At 40.0% G+C, this 22,805-nt stretch overlaps 3 protein-coding genes across 4 annotated transcripts; 2 read left to right on the top strand and 1 right to left on the bottom strand.

The window, feature by feature from the left end:
• The first annotated feature begins 891 nt into the window (after positions 1-891).
• Positions 892-4,275, top strand: taco1 (translational activator of mitochondrially encoded cytochrome c oxidase I). 2 transcript variants are annotated; one of them, XM_080305107.1, is made up of 6 exons: positions 892-996; positions 1,207-1,486; positions 1,581-1,687; positions 2,440-2,573; positions 3,183-3,345; positions 3,456-3,613. In XM_080305107.1, exons 2-6 carry the CDS (start codon positions 1,210-1,212, stop codon positions 3,540-3,542), a joined length of 768 nt encoding a protein of 255 aa, XP_080161233.1. In that variant the 5' UTR covers positions 892-996; positions 1,207-1,209; the 3' UTR covers positions 3,543-3,613. The 2 variants fall into 2 exon arrangements, with proteins under 2 accessions (XP_080161233.1, XP_026018794.2); XM_026163009.2 differs by lacking the exon at positions 3,456-3,613 and adding an exon at positions 3,661-4,275 and having other exon boundaries at positions 893-996.
• Positions 4,276-6,242: 1,967 nt separating this feature from the next.
• Positions 6,243-21,056, top strand: kcnh6b (potassium voltage-gated channel, subfamily H (eag-related), member 6b). The gene is made up of 11 exons (XM_026163003.2): positions 6,243-7,270; positions 8,364-8,789; positions 8,952-9,345; positions 9,473-9,672; positions 9,758-10,010; positions 10,100-10,293; positions 10,398-10,506; positions 10,812-11,075; positions 11,211-11,391; positions 13,123-13,327; positions 13,455-21,056. The coding sequence occupies exons 1-11, from the start codon at positions 7,127-7,129 to the stop codon at positions 13,749-13,751; spliced, it is 2,667 nt and encodes an 888-aa protein (XP_026018788.1). The 5' UTR covers positions 6,243-7,126; the 3' UTR covers positions 13,752-21,056.
• On the bottom strand, positions 15,320-17,906 carry LOC113019355 (DDB1- and CUL4-associated factor 7-like). The gene is made up of 6 exons (XM_080305750.1): positions 17,862-17,906; positions 17,594-17,705; positions 17,374-17,492; positions 17,058-17,267; positions 16,790-16,907; positions 15,320-15,426 (listed from the first exon to the last, which is right to left on the bottom strand). The coding sequence occupies exons 1-6, from the start codon at positions 17,904-17,906 to the stop codon at positions 15,320-15,322; spliced, it is 711 nt and encodes a 236-aa protein (XP_080161876.1).
• Positions 21,057-22,805: the final 1,749 nt, after the last annotated feature.

The raw sequence follows: 22,805 nt of genomic DNA on the forward strand, positions 1-22,805 counted from the left end.
ATAAATAAATAAATAGGAAAGTGAAGATGAGTCTGCATTCGATAAACAATACCTCTGACTTATCAATAAAGGTGTCTCTGTCATCTTTTATTTTCTACTTTTTCTACTTTTTTTTTTTTTACTGGTTTGAAGTTGTTCTAGTGAGGTAGTACCATCTTGTTTTGGGGGTGCTACTGGTTTGTGACCTGCTGATGATGTCAGATGTTCACTTTGTGATGTCAGACTTTATCATATGTGCTGCACTTGGGTTGTTTATGTGATGAGAAGCTTGCCCACATTTTCCAACTGTCTGAACTAGTGAATGATGAAGTTTGTTCAGTTTATTTCTTATTTTTATTTCTTATTTATTCTCATCCCAAACCAGTCGCTGCAGGTGCCTGCTCCTCCCTGAGCCTAGTTCTACCAGAGGTTTCTTCCTGTTGCCAACTTCTTGCTTAAAGTGCGTCATGTTATTCTAGGATCTTAACTCCACAATATAAAGTACTTTGAGACAACATTTGTGATTCGGGATTATATAAATAAAACTGAATGGAAATGAATATTTTCTGTGTTTGTTGTGCGTGTTTTGTAATCCTTTCTTTTTGTTTTCCTGACTATTGTTGGTTGTTCGGGTTTTCTTTGTATTATTGTAGGATCTTTACCTTAAAACATAAAGCGCCTTGAGACGACTGTTGTTGTTATTTGGCGTTTAATAAATAAAAATCTTTTTTTTAATTCATTTTACAACTACTAAAGACAAAATTGGTAAGTGAGAATGTAGTTATTAATTCATTAAATGTTCTATTAACATTTCCGTAACTCCTGTGGTCAGTTATTTAAAAATATATGTATAGTAATGCACACTATTACGAATTTACTGTATCACAAATGTCATGATTTAAAATAATTTAACAGCCTTTATTTTGACAGGTCCGATTCTGACGTCATCTCAACCCGGAAGTACCGGTCTGACAACAAGGGCAGAAGCAGCTGCGTGCTCTCCTGACTTGTCAGCTCGTAAGTTGGAAAACTTCAGACAGTTTTTATTATTTACTGCGGTTACAGCAAAGTTTGGAGCTCTCTCCCTCAGACGGAGACTTTCAGCTCACTCATTAAACGTAGTCTTTGCTCCACATTTCCCACGTGTGGGACTAATAAAGGTTATCTTATCTTATCTTACATGTGCAGCAGGAGCGTTCATGTAGTTGTGTGTCTGTGTGTGTGAAGGGCATGGCGGCTCCGGTGCTGCTGCTGTTGAGAGCTCTCCGCCCCCCTGTGTCCGCGGCTTGCAGCAGGTTCCCGTCTCTGGAGCCAGTTCTCCCGCCGTCTTCATGTGTGGTGTCCTCAGGGTGGAGGACTCCTCCTGCCCGGACACTGCAGCTGTGCCCCGCTTTGTGTGCCGGACATAACAAGTGGTCAAAGGTGAAGCACGTCAAGGGACCAAAAGATGAGGCGAGGGGGAGGATGTTTATGAAGTTTGGTATGATGATAAGAATAGCTGTCAAAGGTACGTGAGAATGGGTTTTGTTTTGTTTAATCGGAGCTTCACTGCTTTACGGTTTCTGATTGGATAAAATTTCACTTCTGGTTGTCATCCTCAGAAGGTGGATCTAACCCAGAGCTGAATCTAAATTTGGCCCACATACTGGAGCAGTGCAGGAGCAAGAACATGCCCAAAGCATCCATAGATGCTGCAGTCAAGAGTGCGGTACGTTGATAACCTTACTGGCACAGAGATACAGAAAGCATCTGTGGTGCCACTTCAAACAGATCCTCCCCAGTGTGAGCACAGAGCATGTTTGCAGGTTCCTGCATCCAATAGTTTTTATGCATTGTTTAGCCGGGTAGCAGTCTTAGGTGAGGGTCATTAAAAATCTATAAATATAATAGTAAAATGTGACACAGTTAAGAACAAGTCAATGGAGAACACACGGTCCCCGTTTTATCCACTCTTTTAGATTTAATTTTTAAGATTTTCTTGCTTGTTTTTAATTGTTTGAATTGTCCTGCCCCCTTATTTATCTAAGCTTTTAACCATCCACACTCCATTACAGCACTAAGGTCTTCTAATCAGATGATTCTGGATGCTCTTATCACAGGGCTAAAAAATAACGGGCATCTGGCATTTTCAGCTTTAGGCTCTTCCCTGTGGAACCACCTACCCCAGAATATCATTAGAGACCTTTGAGTTCTTACTCAGAACTCACCTGTTTTCCCTGGTTTTTAATTTGATTCCAGTAACAGTTGTTTTAAATGTGTTGTACTATTAATTCGCAGTTTGCCCATCACAGAAATCTTAAAGCCTGCTGTAAATACAAGAGTCAGTGAAAATCTAATGTGGTGGTGTACAAAAATATCAAAAAGTGTAATTGTCCAAATACTTAAGAACATAACTGTATGTGTTATTTTTTGTGATACTGTGCTGCAGTCATCTTCTCGTCTTGTGTCCTGTCTCTGCAGGAAAAGGCCAAGCCAGCATCTCAGCACATGTTTGAGGCTCGGGGACCCGGCGGGTGTCTGCTGCTTGTCGAAGTCCTAACCGACAACAACTCACGCACCCACCAGGAAATCAAACGCCTGCTTAACAAGAATGGGTCAGGCCCGGCTTCCTGTAGTCTCACCTTTCTGTAACTGTGTCAGGTTTACGAGCGTTTTCACACCATCGCCGATGGTTTTAGTGTTAACCTGCTCGACATGTACTTAAGGTTAACAGATACATCAATTTTCTCTCACACAAAACAAATCCCAGCTGTATGCAAAATCAGTGTTAACAAATCTTAAGAGATTACCTGAGAATACCTTGATAAAATATTCAAAACATGCCAGAGGAGCAGTGTTTTAATTTTTAAAGATTAGAAAAAAAAAACAAAGAACATGGACAGAGAATATCAGATTGTTATAGGACATTTCAGGTTTCTACACACACGATACAAAAGATTTGTTGTAAAGTAGCCAGTAGATGTCCCTCTAGTTGCAGGAAACAGCAGTGATGAAAGCTTAATAGTATGTTGTAATGTATGTCTTTATTAAAGATTGTATTGCTGGTATAAGTGATGAAAAAACAGCAGGGAGATGTATTTAAGCTTGCTTGTTTACTACTAACATGTTCTTATTGTTTTTATTCTTTTATTGAAGAAGTAAACGTATCTGTTTGTAAGCCTTCGGAATAAAAATTTTTTTTTAAATTCTGCTTCCATCCTCAGGGGGATGCTGTCAGACGGAGCCCGGCATAACTTCCAGAGGAGGGGAGTGGTGGTCGTGCCAGGTCAGAACATCACCACGGAGAGAGCACTGGAGCTGGCCATCGAGGCTGGAGCCGAAGACGTCCAAGAGACGGAGGATGAGGAGGAGAAGCCCCTGCTGCAGGTCGGACATCAACCTCCAGGAAAATGATTTCAGTTTTGATATGTGCCTTTAAATAACTGATTGGAATGATTTAATTCTTTGAGATACCGACAAACAGATGTTTTTTTCAGTTTTCCATACAGTACAGTAGAACACACAACCTTCAGATCTGTCCTCAGGTTAAATACAGTTCAGTTTGTGCATTCAATACAAAATGAAAAAAGAAATACTCAAGGTCTCTGAAATGTAGAAATCTAAAATAATAATAATAATTACAATATTAAAATAATAGGTACAAATTTTATTTAACAGCTTGATCTACCTCTTTGTCTTTAGTTTCTCTGTGATGTGGCTGACCTGAATAAGGTGAGGGCCTTATTAAAGGAGCTAGGAATGGAGGTTTTGTCCTCTGGGCTGGAGTTTGTTCCCCGCACACACGCACCCCTGGACGAGGATCACCTCGATGCTGCTTCAATTCTAATAGAAGCCCTCAATGACTGTCCAGATGTAGTCAGAGTGTGGGACAACATCCAGGCTCACAGCTGAGGACAGTCTCTGGACACTAGGTGGACACTAACTGTGGAATATTGGAGACAAAGGATTTGCCAGCTGACACCTCATGGGTGCCGATACTGCATGTTATCAGTAAGAACAGAGTCTTGAAATTAAAATTGAGAGTCTGAAAGTGTGACTGTATTAGCCTTATGGATGTGGTCTGTATGTGGGGGGGAAGCCATCCTGAAATACACTGTGCTGTGGGAAGTGAACTGCATCTCCATACTGACGAAAGAATTCATCATGTAGGTTTGTAAAAGTTATTAAAAGAGGTGTTTTAATGAGTCCTTTTTGATTGAACATGACCTCAAAGTTAACCTTTGGACTCATAGAAGGAACAAGTGTTTGTGGATTAGCACGGATCAGTTTAAAATAAAACGTCAGCCCTCATCCAGACATGAGAGACAGCTTTGCGTAATGCTTTTGTCTAGAATCTGTTTTCTATAATAGTCACAGTAGAAACATGCACAATAGACATGCTGAAAAAATGCAAACAACAGGTCATAACATGTTTTTATCCTCTGGGCCTCCAGGTCAGAAGGTCACACTTTAACTGGCCCACAAAAAAAATCTAATTGATTGGCTTCCTATAGTCCCTGCTTCATCCATAATACCTCGTCATTAAGATAAATGTGTTTGTAAAGCACCTTTCAAGGCCAAAGTCAGAAAGTGCCTGGCAACAAATGAAAAAAAATTAAATACAGTATATCAGATACATCAACAACACAAAGTCTTACATATAATTACTGAAATGCATGTCTGAGTAGGAATGTCTAGCCTTTTTTAAAAGCCTCTTCTGAATCAGTAAAACAAAGATAAGTGCAACTCATGCCACCCCACCCCAAAGGCCTGGTTTCCACTCATTTTAAAATGAGACACCACCAGCAGTCTGTTCCAAAGTCCTAAGGGTTGAAAGAGTGGGTCAGTAAGAGTTTTAACATATGCCGGGGTGCATTGCCATTTAAATTTTAAAACTGACTAGAAAGTCAACAGGGAGTCAGTGAAGATATATTAAAGTTAGGGGATATGAGATCTCTTTCTGGAAATATTAAAAGACACGCAGCTGCATTTAGGACAGATCGCAACCAATTATTAGTCCAAATCTGCAAAATAACTAGTAACTAAAGATTTAAAATAAATTTAGACTCAGCTCAGCTCTAGGTATCACTGCGAAAAACAAAGGCTGTGGTAAACAAACCAGCAGGGCCGGTGATGGTAACTTCTCTTTCCTTTAAAGTGTCAGGCAGTTAGATAAAGAGCGTTCAGCCGTATGATACAGAATTGAAAGAGTATGTTTATTTTTTTAAGAGTTAACGTTGTAACGCATTATTTCCTTAGCAGGTACTAAAATAACCTCAGATGAACAACAAATATTGATATTAAATTATTTGATAGTTTTTTGCTGCTTTTGTACAAGACCAAAGTGGAACATGTGGGGAAACCTAAACACAGCACAAACACCTCATGCCAACTGTTAAACACGGTGGTGGAGAGGTGGTGATTTGGGCTTGTTTTGTGGCTACAGGTCACTGAGTTGACCATGAACACCTCTGTATACCAAAGAATTCTACAGTCAAATGTAAGGCTATCTACTTGACAGCTAAAGCAGGTCAATGATCCGAAGCACATCAGCAAATCTACAACAGAATGGTTGAAAAATAAAAGAATGAAGGTGCTGCAATGGTCCAGTCAAAGCCCAGACCTCAGTCTGAGTGAAATGTTGTGGAGGAACTTTAAGAGAGCTGTGCAAAACAAATAGTTGCAAAACTCAATGAACTGAAGCAATGCTGTAAAGAAGAGCTGGAGAAAAATTTCTCAAGAATGATGTGACAGACTGATAAAGTCAAAAAAGAAAATGAATAACTAGTATTTCTGCTAAAGTTGGTTCTGCAAGCTATTGTATCTGTTTGCATCATAAGGGACCTCAAAGGCCAGAAACCCCATCACTGGCCAAAACAGACCCTCATCTGACCAATGAACTTTCCTGATGTACTTTTTTCTTGGCCCTGGGCCATCGGGTCATCGATTAGGTTGACCTCTGAAAACATTTGGCAGTTTTTCAGTTAGGGCATGTAAAGTATAGGCGTGATACATCGCTTGTCTACTGTTAAATATTTTCCTTTGTCATCAAAAATGTTTTAAAAGAGGAAAATATGATATAACGTTTTTAAGAACCAAATAAAAGAAATACAGATGTTAAAGGTTACAGCTGAAGGACAATGTCATAATGGGTCATTTCTCCCTTGTATTAACTGTAGTGTCAACATTTTAATCAATAAGCTTGCACTTCAGCAGTTTGCATGGAACATATGGAGTGGACACCATTCCCAACTTTGTTTTGAATTTTTCAACTTCATATCATGCAGCCTGAACTATACTCAAAATATAATCTAATTTTAATTTAAACCAAATTAGAAAGCTGAAATGATAATTTGATGTCAACAGGGAGATCTAATGTAATGGCTCTGAGCCCATTTGTTCTGTTATCAATGCTCGTCATCGATTTTCCGGTCGGTTCTTCTCAGCTATAGCGTGGCATTGATTGGTTTCCAGTGTCGGGGAAAGTTGCACAGTCGCATGCGAGCAGCAGGACAGTCCTCCGCTGCGTGCCAGAGTGAAGGCTTCAATACTGACATCTGCAGCCACAACAGAAACACAGAGTACTTTTGTTTTACTCAAATATGAAAGAGGAGACTGAATGTTTTCGAAGACACTTGCCCAAAAAGTGTTTGAAATGATGGATATTTTGGATGCGTATATATGGTAAAGGAACATCCTACTTTGAAGTTTCAAATCAGGTATGTCCTGTTCACTTTTAGTGATGTTTGACTGAAGATTTGATCGACTATTGAAAGATTGTTCAGCTATGTAAATCCTGCCTTTGCCATGCAGGGATTAAAGTATTGACTCCTTGCACTATGTGAGGGCATAGTATTTTGGGAGGGGCACAGCTAGACTTGCATTCTGGGAAATTTAGAGTACAGAGGAGTTTGTATTAGGAAACAGAGCTGTATCAAGACGTTTTCAATAAGTGTCTTTATATAAACAAAAGCATAATAAAGTAAATTACATCAGGCTTACAATAATGGTAATCTTAATACACTAACTATTGTAATATTATGAAAAAGTCAAAATTCTTTATAGAAAATGATCAAAATTTTTTTTTTTGAAACCAGCTTGGATGTGATCTCTTTAGTCTAAATATAAAGGAGTGTTTCTCTAATCATACACAGGACAGCAAAGCTCAATGTCTGACTCAGACCTCATGAAGGGTGGGGGACCGGCCATCAGGAGCCCCGAATGCCGTTCATCTCCGACTCCTCGAATGGAGTTCCACGGCTCCTTCAAAGTGGGGGAGCGCTCGCCCAATGTCACAGAGAAGGTCACACAGGTATGGCAGCTGAGAACCTCACATGGGCTCTGCAGGTCCCATTTATGAGATCCAAATGACTGAAATGTATTGCCATTAATGATCACATTCACTGCTGACCTGGTTCAGTCCATCACTGGATGTGAAAGTAATCATGTTTTTAAATACTGAGAACAAGATGGGCTCTAGAAAGTTTCCACGCTGGAAGACTTCTGTTAATTAACCTTTTAAAATCAGTTGGTGATCAGGTGACTGGTTGTATTCATCATTGGGTGTGAAGTAGAACCTAAAACTGAGCCACAGTTAAATTAACACCTACTGTTAACACTGCTGGACCCCTAAAGCTCAGTGACCTGCATCACTGCTCTGTGGGATCATGTGAGATGGATTCAAAACAAATGGAAGGGGCATGTGAACTTCCATGGGGGTACCCGGTAATCCCTGTCTCTCTGACTGTCAATAATCTAATTTATCTGTCTTTTTCATAGAGTTATTTGCAAAGTTGGTGAGATTAAATAATACGATATTGAGGGTATAGGCAGAACTCAATGACAGTGAAAGCACATGACCAACTCATCATTATTGGCTTCCAGCAAACCAACATCCTGCGTTCAGTCAGTTCTTAGACTGTTGATAACAGGATGTTGTTATTTTATCTATCTTTAAGGTTTTGTGAAATTTTGGATATGGTTCCCTTATCTGGATCTAACTTTTCTGCAAGTCTTGTGTCTGCTGAAAGACACTAATGACAGGATGGTCAAGGATTTGTTGGACCTACAAGGTTGCAAAACTAAAGCACGCAGCCTCCAACGAGAACCTGGTCAAAACAGTACGTGCTCTAACAAGGTCTATTGGTTAGTTTATGAGAGAGATTTAATAGAAACACTAATATTTGTTTTGTAGAAATCTAGGTTTACTGTTTTCCTTTGCATGCAAAAGATTAGGTGTTCTTTTCATCAAAGAAAGAAGGGATTTGGGTACATGATGGATATTTATTCACCTTCTGGGAGAAGAAGTATATTCCTCAAAATCAATTAAAACAGCACTCGTTAAATATTTTGATTTCCCTGTGAAATAGGTAAAGAGCATACTGATGAATTCTTTATATGCTTAGGTTCTCTCTTTGGAGTCTGATGTGCTGCCTGAATACAAACTCCAGGTACCAGAAACGACATGGTGGATCTTGCTTCACTACAGCCCCTTTAAGGCATTTTGGGACTGGATTATTCTCCTTCTGGTCCTCTACACAGCTGTTATTACTCCTTACTCAGCTGCCTTCCTGTTGTCTGAAAATGGGGATTTACGCCAAAGGAGTTGTGGCTACACATGTAACCCTCTAAATGTGGCAGATCTTACGGTGGACGTGCTGTTTATTGTGGATATAATCATCAACCTTCGGACGACCTATGTGGACCAAAATGACGAGGTAGTCACGCAGCCGAGCCAGATAGCAAAGCATTACATCAAAGGCTGGTTCCCTATTGATTTGTTTGCAGCAATCCCGTTTGACCTTCTCATTTTCAGATCAAGCTCGGACGAGGTAAGAATTCTGATTCTTTGTAAAGCTTCAAAGGTTTTTATCCTTAAGTGTCTAAACTTTAAAAGTTGTTCCCTATTGAGTTTCAAAAGTTATTGAAGCTGTTTGACCTTTTATCTGCCCATCCCTGTCTTACATGTTCCCTCTTGTTCATGGATACCAAAGATGGCAACCTTAACAAGCCTCCTGAAAACAGCTCGGCTATTGCGATTGGTCCGTGTGGCAAGAAAGCTTGACCGATATTCTGAATATGGTGCTGCTGTCCTCTTCTTGCTCATGTGCACCTTTGTACTCATCGCCCACTGGCTAGCGTGCATGTGGTATGCCATTGGCTTTGTGGAGAGGCCGTACACTGAGACTGGTTGGCTGGACAACCTGGCTGAGCAACTTGGAAAGGCGTACAATGAAACAGACTCCAGCTCTGGTCCTTCAGTCAAAGACAAGTACGTCACAGCTCTGTACTTCACCCTGAGCAGTTTGACGAGTGTGGGGTTCGGTAATGTGTCTCCAAACACGAACTCAGAGAAGATGTTCTCCATCTGTGTCATGGTCATTGGATGTAAGTTGAATAACCAATGGTCATTGTATTTAAGTCTTTAGTTGGGTACTGGTACAACTTTATCATTATTACATCTGAAATGACCCAATCCTGTTTGTCTTCTTGTCCTCTTTCTCTTCTGTATCAGCTCTCATGTACGCCAGCATATTTGGCAATGTATCTGCCATAATCCAGCGGCTGTACACTGGTACAACCCGGTACCACACCCAGATGCTGAGAGTCAAAGAGTTTATCCGCTTCCATCAGATTCCAGGTAGTCTGCGCCAACGACTAGAGGAGTATTTCCAGCATGCATGGACATACACAAACGGAATAGACATGAATGCTGTAAGTAAACAAAATGGTAATGCTCCTTTGATGTTCTTTATCTCTCTTATTGTTACGTATCTTCTGACCGTATTTCTTTGTTCAGGTGTTAAAGGGATTTCCAGAGTCTCTGCAGGCAGACATCTGTTTGCACTTGCACCGCTCTCTGCTACAGAACTGCAAGGCTTTCCAAGGAGGCAGCCAAGCATGTCTCCGTGTCTTATCTGTGAGATTCAAGACAGTCCATGCACCTCCTGGAGATACTCTGATTCACTATGGAGACATCCTCGACTCTCTCTTTTTCATCTCACATGGTTCCATCCAGGTCACCAGAGAGGATGTAGTGGTGGCCATATTAGGTAAAGCTATATAACCATACATTATTTTACTCCTTAAGTCCTCTCAAAAATGACCTTCTCAAATCAAATAAATCTTTGTCCTCTTACAGAGAAGAATGACATCTTTGGTGAGCATATCCACCTTTATGATGAGCCAGGGAAATCAAGTTCAGACCTACACACCATCACCTACTGTGAACTGCACCGCATCCTTAGGGATGACCTTCTTGAGGTCCTGGATATGTACCCAAGCTTTGCAGACAACTTCTGGAGGAACCTGGAGATAACCTTTGACCTGAGAGATGTACATTGACAGTTTATTGTAACACACTTCACCTAATGCTAAAAACAGATATTTTATACTGTCACTTTGGTGAGATAATAAATATTTTTTTCTGTCGTCTTTAGGCTGATCAAGAGCCACCAGTAATAATAGATGATGATTCTGGTGATGACTGTGAATACCACCACAAACCAAGATGCAAAATACACTCACTGGACTGCAGAAATAGGCCAGGTGAGATATGAAATGCATAGAAAGTCGTGCAAACAAAGCAAACAATGTGAAAAGCCATTTCAAATCCTGACTTAAATGGATGGACATTGAATCATACTGAGATTATCCATGGAATCCAAAGATGCTTTAGACATGCCTGTAAAACAGGCCTTACAGATTTGAAAAGTTTTACACCACCACCACCACCACCTGTGTTTCAACTTGACTTGTAATTGAGCCAACTCTGGCTGCCTGACACCCCAAACTGTGGGTGTCATGCGTGGGAAAACTGTAACTGAAGGACAGAAATGCTTTTCTTTGAACAGATGGAATTGATCACGAAGACTCGTATCCCCTTCAGGCCTGCCATCAGTCATTTTCTCATGCCTGCTGGGAGGACAGTTGTAGCTGTGGATCGTCATGTTCGCAGGCAAGTGAGGACTTTGAAAAACCTCTTGCCCATGGTGCCAAAACAGAGCATTACTCTGCAGAAGCTGACAGGCAGGATTACTCTTCATCTGCACTACAACTGCACCCCCAAAGTGGCACCTCAGTGGGGAAGGATGCAGTGTTTGACCGGGGTCCTCAAGGTAGATGGCAGTCTTGATTTTGTCATGCAATTGCAAGATATAAATTTAACTGCAGTCTTGATTGTTACCCTGTTTGAAAGGTTTTGGTTCTTTTAAACGTGTCACTTTGAAGCACTGTCTTGATATTTTCCTCAGCCTCATCTCTGAATGTGCCAGGGATGTATCAATACTGGTCAGACAGACAATCACAGCAGTTTTCCAGTCAAGCCTGGCGATCACCTTCTGTCCGCAACTCATGCCACCCACCACCATTCACAGAAGAAAGGCCCAGTGAACTTGAGACACGCCTTGAAATTTTGCATTCACAGCTCAACAGGTGCATTTGCTACCGTTCACCTTTTGATCTTTGCTACTTCTGAGAAAAAGATACGAGGAGTGACTTTGGCTCAAAATGTCACTCCTCAAATGTTGCATTGCCTAAATTCCCTCAGTCAATGAATTTTCTGTCTTATCTTAAAATGGGTGATGAGTTAACATTTACATCACCCAAGAATCTTGAAAATTTGCACAAATTCATTTTGCATGTATACATCAGCAATGTGACGAGCCTTGCTGTAAGTAATAGAACCAATGGCTTAGCGAAGGAATCCTGACGTAACCCTGAGCATTACATTTCTACACCTGAACAATTAACATATCTGTAGAGAGTTTCTTTAACAAGCAAAAAATTCAAAAACTATCTATACTATATTCATTTCCATATGAGCATCACTCCAAGCCATACTTTTTTTTAGTTCCATCTAAGACTTTGAGCACTTTTTGAATTTTTCTTTGTCGAAATCTGACTTTATGCAAAAAGTTAAATTAAATTCCAGTTTTCATGTCTTGTGTTCAGCACAGAACTCAATTGAAATCAACAGCAGAGAGGAAAATATTCATGGCTCTCCAACGACTTTGTATTATGTAGAAGTCCCTCCTTACTCTTTGTTTGTTACCCCCAAAAATCAAACAACTGGTTAATGAGTATACATTTTCCCCTTGTGACAGGTGGTTACCAGATGGTTGTGGACTCGTCTGTAAGCCCATATGACTAGGCCATTAGCAATCGATTTCCCAGCAACTGCTACCAGCCTCCAGCAACCAATTGCCAACCAGTGGAGGATTACATATTTTCTCTCACAACTGGTGGTTACTAAATGGTTGCAGACCAGTTTCTAGTCCTAGGTGTCATTGAAATCTTAATCACTTGATTCTACTGTATTGATCACTGCATGTGCAAAATGGTGAAAAGTTAATGTCACATGTTTAGTGGTTACATGTTTCCAAAGCCTCAGTACTAGCTTGCTATATGTAGTTAACTTTTCTACAGCTAACTGAAAATAAGGTGCTAAAATCTTCCTGAAACATAGCCAGCATAGCATAGCAACATAGCATTTTGGACAGATAACATCATTTTGTTAGTTTTTCTGTTACATATTGCACAGGCAATAATTTTTCCCTGCAGTGAGGGTAGTTTTCATAGTACGATAAGTTACATTACATTACGTTGGAGTCAAAATTTATCATATTTGCACAAACATTTTGAGCCCTAAGTTATCAGTTTATGCTAGCAAGCTCTAGTAAATTGCAGTTTTGAGACTATATGTTAAATTAATGCTAAGTAAAATATAGAGAAAATAATCAAATTGAACTCACCAAAACAAGAATCAGACAGCATGGATCTGTTAAGTTATTAATTACATTAACTATCTACACAGCTAGCCATATTACATGTTCTAAAAGGCATCAGCACTACAAACACATTCAACGGGGGCGGATTGTAACTTTGGTATATTCATATTTTAAGAATATCCAGTAGGCTATTGCAGCCTGCATTGGCAACCACCTGTCAGTCTATGGCATGCCTCTAATTATGCAAACTTTCATTTGGAATAAAGTTTAAAACCAACACGTCAACAAGCAAAATCAGCAGGACGTAAACATGACATTATTTCTGGTGTAAATTTAAGCATGTAACATTTGGGTCTGGACATGCAATTTATTATCACTTTGCTTCATTCTTCTCATACTTCCACCATCTTTTAATTAGTACCTCTTATTTCCTCAGACTGGAGACTCGCATGACAACTGACATCAGTGTTATTCTGCAGCTTCTCCAGAGACAGATGGCCCCTGTACCTCCAGCTTACAGCACTGTATCATCTAGTACTCTCCACGCTGATTCCCCTGGCCTGTATGGGGCTGGAACTCCAGTGCTGCATAACATGTATCCCATTTCCCCCATACAAATGGACAGCTTGGCACCGACACAGGTATGGTATCAAACCAAAAAAAAACACGACAATTCATCAGTTAGGCCAAATATCTGAAAAACACTGTTATATATCTGAAACGCATTTCATTTTCTTTCATCTCAACATTTTGTGCTTATTTACTAAGACCTCGGCTGAGACAGACCTTAAGCAGACCAGCAAATCCCAGGACTCACTGTCCAGTGGGATCCACGTGACTGCGGCATCTGATGACACCATGTTCATGGCTATCACCCCTGAAACTGACACACATACTGGGCTAACTCCTCAGCTACCCCAGCCATCAGTCAAATCCTCCCTCATGGACAGTTCCAGGCTGTGTGGTAACCTCCGCTACCCCTCACTACCAGAGAGCCTGGACATACAATCACGATTGGCAGAGATCCAGAAACACCTCTCGGATCCTGTCCTCCCCATCGTCTGACAGTCAGTGTCACCTACTTCTTAAAGACATTTAGAAGGAGCTCTGTGACCAGTCCATCCGTTTGTCATTGAAGAATTATTTATAATTACACTTTTTACTTTACTATTACTTTGGACATTGGACAGTGTTGAACACAGACAGTGCTTGCAAACAAGGATTTTACACACTGCCCAGCCAAAAAACAGCAGTCACCATGTGGATTTACCTAACCAAATACGAAAGACCCCCCCACTGGATTCGGGGTCTAGGTTCACCAATGTTATGTGCCCAAAAAACGAGGTCAGCTGACTACCTGAATATACAGAATGATTTTTTTTCTCTGATGATGGCACGGGAATATACCAATCTGACAATGCCAGGATTCACCAGGTTTAAAATGAGCGGTTCAGGGAACATGGAGGATAGATTGGCTACCACAGAGGCAAGACCTTAACCCCAGTGGGAATCTTTGTGTGTGCTGGAGAAGACTTTAGCAGTCTGACTCCCCCATCACCCATCATCAATACAATTTTTTGGTGAAAGATTAATGCAATTCTGGATGGAAATGAATAATAATTATCACTTCTTAAAACCATGGGGAAAGTGTGCCATCATCAAAGCTAAAGCCAGCCCAATGAAATATTAGCATGTGACTTGTTCTTTGGCTGGGCGGTGTACTTCCTTCACACTTGCCTAAAGAAATAAACTTGAAAACACTTAATACTTTTGAATGAACAACTAACAGAAAGGTTGTTATATTTTATATAGATAACTGCTAATCCAGAAATGTCACCTCAGCAACCTTAGTGAGTGGCGTCCCTGTTCATGTATGGATAATGATCTTTTTAAATTCTAAAGAATTTCCCTGCAGACCCATTTACTCTAGCCTGACCCAATACTGACACTTTGAGTCCACTATGTTTAGTGTAAATATTTAGAGAATTATGTTGGCCAAGATTAATCAGGTTAGGCTTGGTTTTATACACCTGTAGCAATCAGACTGAAAAAATATCCAAATTCAAAGATTAAGAGGTGTGGCTGATAATTTAGTTCACATAAAGTATCTTTAATATAATGCACTGCATTGCATAAATCCGCAAAGTTGTGTTAAGTAATTTTAATTTTATGTCAGCAACAATAGAAAATAATGAAGAGGGAATAGAGATAAGCTGAATTAAACAGCAGTTACTGACATAGCTAGCATCTTTGATCTTGTACCAGTAACTTCCCTGTAAGAAAGACTAGGTGTTGATTTTCTTGGTATTATTGTAGGGTCTTGGATGGCACCAGCGGTGATTACTGGAAGTGTTCCTGAGCCCTGTTTTTACCTGTTTTTAATGCAGTGTCTTTTAGAGATATATTGTACTGTAGATGATGTGATTTGAAAGTGGGAATTTTACATAGAGGACACTGTTCCGAAATGTATACCATTTTTGCAGATTACTGAAACTCTGCCTCTCCATTTTCCTCTTGTTACCTGTTGCCGAAAGCAAACAGGATGACACACAGTAGTAAACATGGCCTTGTCCCAGCTGTTTCCAGATGTGTTGCTAGCACTTAATTGAAAATTAACTAATATTTTTCACTAACTAGTAAAATTTGTTGTAGCAGATAGCAATCCAGTCAGGCTGGGTGGAAGCCCACTGGACATTATTGATCTGTCCCTCGGCTGTGTAGGCCAGTATGGGGTCATCCGCTACACAGAGGACGAGGAGATGAGATTTCAATCAATTTATCTTATTTAGTCTGGGAGAAAATAATGTGAGTAGACACAACATATTCCTGTTCTGAGTCTGGTAATATCTGCAACCAGGCTTTCCTTTTTTGGCAGGAGGAAAGATGGAAAAAAAAATCTGCCCCAGATAACAGTATGGCTTTACTTGATTCTTTCCAACAAGAAATTAGTCAATGAGGTGGAAACCTTCACTAATCTGTTTCTTCTTCCCAAAGTATCACACACTCTGCAAAGTCATTATCTCAAATCCAACCTCTGATTCAGAAGATGTTTTCGCATAAAATACAAAATCTGAGACTTTTGCTGCTCAGCTCGTTCTTAAAGGGCTCCGTCTTGTGTTGAATCTCAGTTACTGCAGTGACATTCACATTTCAGATCAGCGGCGGGCAATTAATTTTTTCAAGGAGCCAAGGGGAAACTAGGGCCATTGTGGAGGGGCGCGCCTCTGAACTACTGGTCAAAGTAAATGAAAATGTGAAATGGGCCAACACAGTATCACTATTTAATCAATATGTCTGTGTAGGTTCTCACCCATCTGGGTCATGAAAAGCTTGAAAAGAACACAACTGGATATCTTTAAGTTTTCTGAAGACAAAGGATAGTGGACTGTTTGAAAGAAGAAAAGAAAATCCAGCAGTGATACTGACTGAAGTGCTCTGCAAGTCAAAGTCCAACAAACTCTGATTCAGTGCTCTTGCCCTGATGAAGTTAACTATTTTAGCAACATTGTTAATTTTTAGCACTCACACAACACCTGAGTTGTAATACAATGCAAAAGTACCAATTTCAGAATTCATTTTAGTCACTTTATCTTGCTTTCATTTCAAAAGTCAGACAATTTCCCGTCAGATCTGAACAGTGCAGTAACTCTAGTCCCTTTCACTGAGTGCATTGTTGCCAGCTCCTCTGTAATCTCGAACTCTTGTGTTAGACCCCTACAAAGGTGAGTAACTGGGCTGTGTTGCTGATATAAAAAAATGCATTTACAGTGAAGCTGCATAATAAATAACACAAGTTTAACAATTAAATTTTTATAAAAGAAGAACCCCCTTCAAAATAAAAAGCAACACAGTTGTATTGTGATTTTCCACAAAAAAATTGCAAAAAACTGTAAAGCATTATCTGATGGGGAGTTTATCAAAGAGCGTTTGGTGGCTAAAGTAGGACAGACTGCATGTTTTATAATTATTTACATCTAAATCTTAATTTCCCATTGACCTTAGGAGGGCCAATCAAATGTACCAGAGGCCTAGGTTTCCTTTAAATAACGATATTATGCAGTGCTCTAAAAACTACAATCAAGTGTTTTGCTACAGCTGCCTACCTGCAGTACAGATGTGACAGGAGGAATGTGGCGCCCAGGCGATTCCGTTCACACAGGCCCTGTGGTTGTTGAGTCTGGCTACCGGAGTACAGGATACACGCATGTCTAAAATCACCACCTGAGGATACACAGCGACGCTTTACATTTTTAGAGCTTCTCTTAAATTGACTTTTCAATACAAAATAAAAGGAAAAAATGGTTAGATTGACATTTCCACTGTGCAGTTTCATGATCTGAGCAGGAGCCCTTTAAATGGAGCAGCACTAACCTCCAAGCTGTCCATCGCCATGGTAGCTAAGTAGTTGGGATCTTGCTTGTTCCAGCAGAGTCGGAGCAATGGGTGATGCTGTGGGTCGTCGTAGATGATTGTGCTGTGTTTGAGGTGTCGGAGGTCAAACATGCGGACCGAGCCATTCGCACCCACAGAGGCAAACGTATCCCTGCCCCCGCCTGCTCGGCTAAACGAGATGTCATACACCTGCGATACAAGCAGACAGTGGCCCACATGAGTCTGTCACTCCAACATGTTTGTTTTAAAGGACAGCGCTTCAATAAAGTTTGATGGATCATCTAATAACTTTTACCTCCTTGTCATGAGCTATGAGCTGTGTCTTGACGTGACCTGTCACCAAGTTGACCCTCCCCAGCACCTGCCCAGTCTCCAGCCCCCAGATTGTACAGGTGGTGTCTATACTGGAAGTACCTGCACAGAAAAAAACAACAACATACATTCACAACATTTTTTATTTTCAGTTTCAAACATTGTAATTTGGGTTTATCGATTAAATGCCCTGAGGTTTTTACCTAACAAGTTTGGGTCCACCTCGTTCCAGTCAAAGGATGTGAGCTGTGCACAGAAATCTGAATTCTTGTTGTTGTTGAGCAGACACTCCAGACGGGTCTCTCTATCACTCACCTGCCAATCGACAAAACATCATTGTCTAAATTTAACTTCATGTTCTAATACCATAGACAGTATAAAAGATGAACTTAGCTTCCAGGTCTGAAAGTCTAGCCAAAGCGAAAGGGCTTAAACTTGCATTGCTTTTTTATGGCCAGCAGGGGGCGATACCTGTGGGTGTGCAAACAAACTTCTGGTTGTATTCAGATCTGTCATTTTGGATGTGTGACAATGTATGGTCAAGTGAATAAGGGTCACAACAAGTCACACATCTCTAGAGACTGGTCTAGAACTAACTTGCAACCACTGGTTGTGAGTAAAAATATCTATTTCCCAACCAGTTGGCAAGTGGTTGTTGGCAGTCAATGGAAAATCAATCCCTAGGAAAAATGTGTATTTCCCAACTGGTTGATAAAAACCTCCTTGCAGTTGCTTTTGTCACAGCAGACTGCCATGGTAATTTGCATGTAAGATGCTGACTTCTCTGCGAACTCCCAGTAGTCTCAAGAGCTTGATAAAATAACAACTGGACTTCTTCTTAAGCACTTAAGACTAGGTGTAGGTTCTCAAGTCATCCTATAACCTGGATGACTGAAAACCTACACACTCTCCCAGCTGTAGTGGAAAGTGCGACCCAAATCAGAAACCTACAAAGTAACAACTATGCCTTTTGAACCACGTTGGCCGCAGCAGCCCATGAGTTTATGGTCTCAAACACTCATTTCAGGTCATGCTGGAATTTCTTAGTAATGATTACTGAATAGATTATAAGAAACATAATGCCTCTGTAGTAGTGATGTGTCGGTCGCGAACGAAATGGCTCTTAGAGCCGGTTCTTTGACGTGAATGACTCTCACCCTCTCTCTCGCACTTTTTTTCCGCTTCACTCCGCATGCAGCCTTGTGCTTTGCGCTGGGCAAAGGGGGGGAGGGGCGGTAGTTACACTCAGTAGCACAGGAACAGAGCAGGAGAGAGAGACAGAGAAAGAGAGCCGGGACAACAACGTCACATTAGAAAGGTATAGTAATCATCCACAACTATTTTCAGTTGCAGATGATAAAGGATTCAGAAAGTTTATTCATGCAGGTCCATATGACAGAGAATATGCATGTTCTTTTTGTTTTCATATTATAATTTATATTTAATTGTGTTGTGGTTTGCAGTGTTTTGTGTTGTTTCACTTTAAATTTGTTTAAAAGGAAAAGGCTGAAAATTTAAATATTGAAATGTGAATAATTGGTTTTTGTATTATATGATTTATTTATTACATTTTATGTGGAGTGAATAAATAAAAGTATATTTACTGTGGCCCCTAGAGACAAAGCATGTACAAACTTCAAAACACGTAAAAACTCCAAAACACGTAAAAACTCCAAAACACGTACAAAACACAACAGAAGTGCTCCAGGATGCTAGGGCGCAGTGTTGAGCTTTTGTTACCTAGTGGCTACACAAGCCAGGAAGTACCAACGACCGTATTTGATGTGTGGTAGTAACAGGTAAATGAACATTTTTTTTAAATCATTTGAATATATATGAGTGCTTGTGTATAAATACAAAAACAATACACATATGCTTTCAATTGTGTAATTTAAGTGATCTAAGGAGCTCTGTTTTGGAAGTTAAGTTAACGCTAGAAATGTGTTTTGGAATTTGTACGTGCTTTGTCTCTAGGGGCAACCGTAGGCTTTGTCTCTCGGAGCCACCGCATATATTTATATATAAACATATATAAATAAAACCACTTTTTTTTTTACATTAGTAATTCCTTTTGTGCATAATTTTATATTTTATATTATTGTTAATAATAAATTAATTAAACAAAACAACCCGAAGAGCCGGTTTGGAGCCGAAAGAGCCGGTTCTCTAAAAAGAGCTGGAAATCCCATCACTAGTTCATAATACGGCAGCAATGGCGGCAACCGGAGGACAAAAATAGTATAATGATGAGCGTCATGGAGGCGGCTAGTGCTGCTTTCAAGGACCAACAGGGGTATTTGCAATTACTGCAGGAAAGAACAAAAGGACTCAGAAAGGAGTGTTTCAGAAAAGAGAGCTTTGATTCTCGTGCGATTTAAACAGGTAGTGCTGTTAACTATATGTTACGTTACATTACTGAAAAATAAGCAAGTTGAGTTAGTAATAAAATGTAAATGAATCATCAATCTCACGTCTTTGCTTTGGTTTTTTACGGTGTTTAAGTGCCACTTTTGTTCATCTTAAAAAAATTTTTATTCTTAACTTACTTTGTGTTTTATAATATTTATTTGACGTTAGAGTGGTAAGTTTACGAGAGGCAATGGAAGGTAGCACTGCAGACCTGAGCAGCTGCAAATAAAACCCAAATAAAAGAAATTCCTTAACACAGCAGTTCCTTGAATGAACCTGAGGGAGCTATCTCCCATTTGTTGTTGTGATACCTACTCTACTAAAAGATCCAGATGTTTCTACGCCTCCACGAACACATTAGTAATTTTCACCAGAACACAACAATTTATTTTATCATTTGAAAGTGAACTTGGAGGACCCTTAACAGTATGCGTAGGATTATTTGTCAGCACTGACAGCATTGCTATTTTTTCCAGCTAACACCCGAAACATTTGTTTGCCCAGTCCTCATGCATGCTTCTGTGAGAGTTTACAAAACAATGTGTGCAAATTCGGATTATATTTGCATCACTTCCAAATACATTTGACATTCAGTATTTACTCAGCTCCTGGCTGGAATTTATCATAGATCTGTGGTAGACCTATAGTTTTGATTAAAACCTTTGGTCGGCATCTGTTATAGAATATGGCTTTTTAAAAAATTGTTATTAGCCATGTCATTAGATTAGTTGCAATGAAAGAGAACATACAGTTCTCCGACCTTTCACTACACAACATAAAGTAGTATATTAAATACACATTTGTACTACTAGAAAAACTCAGTGTGATTTGGACAAGGGAGCTGTGAGAAAAAAGGTATTCTTACAATTTAACATCTCCCACCCCATCCAGGAGACTCTGACAGCACTGAGCAGCTCCTTCAGTGGCAGGCTGCGGCACCCACAATGTGGGACGGAGGTCTTTCCTTCCTACTGCTGTCAGACTCCACAACAAGGACTTCTCAGCTGACCAAACACACACATCCACACATGTGCAATAGCAATAACACTAAGTCTGATTCCCTTTTTCTGACAACATTGTATTTTATTCTGTTGTATTGTGTACATGATCTTATTCTTATTATCCTATCCTATTCCAGTGATTGTTTCTTAATTTTTGCTACTGTAACTTTGCACGGTCAACTTTCTGTTGTAACAAAATTAATTTCCCACGGGTGGGACTAATAAAGGTTATCTTATCTTATCTTATCAGGGTAAAGGTTGTGTTGGAGTCACTGGCTGTCAGAGGGTGAAAAGTGGGGTATGCTCTTGATAGGTCACCAGTCACTCACAGTCTAAATGTACTCACTAGTTAAAAACACTTAATTGTATATTGTTTTTCATATCCTTTAAGACAACCAGTTATGGCATTGCTCAGCTGTTCTGGTATGTATTCAAAGATCCTGAAAATCTGTTTTTGAATCAAAAGAACGACGTGGTGAATATATATGAAATAAACAAAAAACACCATAAATCACTGTATCATGAATTGCTACCAGGAAGGTGTAATATGTTAGCATGCTATACTAAACGAACATGGTGAACTTTGGTGCCAAAGAGGCCAACAAATTCACAAAACCGCAAGCAATTCTTCACTCTATTGTTGGTATTGTTGTTGAATCATTATGCCAGCCCAACTATGTCTTTTGTCTTTCTGTCTATATCTCCTGGGTGATGTACCTTTGCTTTTTTTCCAAGATGATTTGCAAAACCTCCACTAACGCCACATCATTAATTTGATGGATGCTTGGCCGCATTTATATGCAGCAGTTCCAAAACGTTTGATGCATTTGTCCAGGCAGCACATAGCACTAGAACGTCACTGCAAATACTTCTCTGACCTCTATCTCGCTGATCTTTCATCTTTTCTCTCAACTGCTCGGCTCAGCAATGTTGCTAGGTATATATCCTCAATACAAGCGTGTGTCCAACAGCTCAGCTGCATCTGAATTTGTGTGGGAAAAGTTTGACTTTTCCTGGTGTGATGGTGTTAAATCTAACGTGTATGCTTGGGCTTTTTGTTCAGTGCTGTGCTTTGTTTTTGGTTTTCCTGCCACTGTTGCAGTCCTCTGGGAGGTGTTTAAAATATGCAGGAGAAGTACATCGTTATCACCTAATGACTTTTTCGTACTTAACCTCTCCACCATGGATGCTATCTTCTTGGTTTTCATTCCACCTGGAATAATGAATCATTTTATTTGGATGTATTGGGACTTTGAAGCAGTTTGGAACAGTGTTTATGCCTTAAATTCATCTGGAAGACCGCTCCTGATGGCTTGTACCTGTCTCGACTGTTACCTGGCTGTGGTTCATCCAGTCGTTTACCATAAGAGGAAAGGTCTGGCTCCCAGGGTTGTGATGGCTGGCATTGTTTGGACTCTCACGATCGCATCTGGGATTGCATACTTTCTTGTCTACAAGTTGTACTACAGCATGTTTCCAGTTGTGGTATTTTTAATTGCCTTTGTAATAATTGTTATCTGTGATAGTTTCATCATCCATACACTGAAAAAGTCTGGCCCTGGCAGAAACAACATCCACCCCCAGAAGCAAAGAGCCATTCAAACTGTCATCTTCAGCCTAGTCATGGTAGTCATCTCTTACCTTCCTCCAATACTTCTCTTTTTAATCGGGGGACCTCTGATGCCCAGTGACAAGATGTTCATATGTACTATTGGTATTCCTATTACAGTTACCTCCACTTTGGGATCTGTTGTTATGCCCCTACTCTACCTTTATAATGCTGGAAAATTGGATTTTTTTAAAGGTTGGATGCTGCAAGTTGTAATTTAAGCATCAGTATTTATTTCCACCCAAACAGTCAAAACTACTAGCTGTATTTCTGTGTATCTGTCGCCTGTTGTCGAATGTTTATAAGATTCTCTAACTTCATATTTACAGGTCTTCCCTTTTATATAATTCTGTATGTGTGTTACACGTTGGATCTAATATTTTATTTGGGCCAATA

This window comes from Astatotilapia calliptera, chromosome 8 (assembly GCF_964374335.1).
Source record: "Astatotilapia calliptera chromosome 8, fAstCal68.1, whole genome shotgun sequence".
In the NCBI taxonomy this organism is placed as follows: Eukaryota; Metazoa; Chordata; class Actinopteri; order Cichliformes; family Cichlidae; genus Astatotilapia; species Astatotilapia calliptera.

Bases quoted from the DNA above. Each gene is read 5' to 3' on its own strand.
- LOC113019355 (XM_080305750.1), bottom strand. From the start codon at position 17,906: ATGACAGATCTGAATACAACCAGAAGTTTGTTTGCACACCCACAG. The intron at 17,706-17,861 runs GTATCGCCCCCT...GTCGATTGGCAG, and splicing joins GTTTGTTTGCACACCCACAG to GTGAGTGATAGAGAGACCCG. The intron at 15,427-16,789 runs GTAGGCAGCTGT...TCCTCTGTGTAG, and splicing joins CTGTCACATCTGTACTGCAG to CGGATGACCCCATACTGGCC.
- kcnh6b (XM_026163003.2), top strand. From the start codon at position 7,127: ATGTCTGACTCAGACCTCATGAAGGGTGGGGGACCGGCCATCAGGAGC. The intron at 8,790-8,951 runs GTAAGAATTCTG...TGGATACCAAAG, and splicing joins TCAGATCAAGCTCGGACGAG to ATGGCAACCTTAACAAGCCT. The intron at 10,011-10,099 runs GTAAAGCTATAT...GTCCTCTTACAG, and splicing joins TGTAGTGGTGGCCATATTAG to AGAAGAATGACATCTTTGGT.
- taco1 (XM_026163009.2), top strand. From the start codon at position 1,210: ATGGCGGCTCCGGTGCTGCTGCTGTTGAGAGCTCTCCGCCCCCCTGTG. The intron at 1,487-1,580 runs GTACGTGAGAAT...TGTCATCCTCAG, and splicing joins GATAAGAATAGCTGTCAAAG to AAGGTGGATCTAACCCAGAG. The intron at 2,574-3,182 runs GTCAGGCCCGGC...TTCCATCCTCAG, and splicing joins CGCCTGCTTAACAAGAATGG to GGGGATGCTGTCAGACGGAG.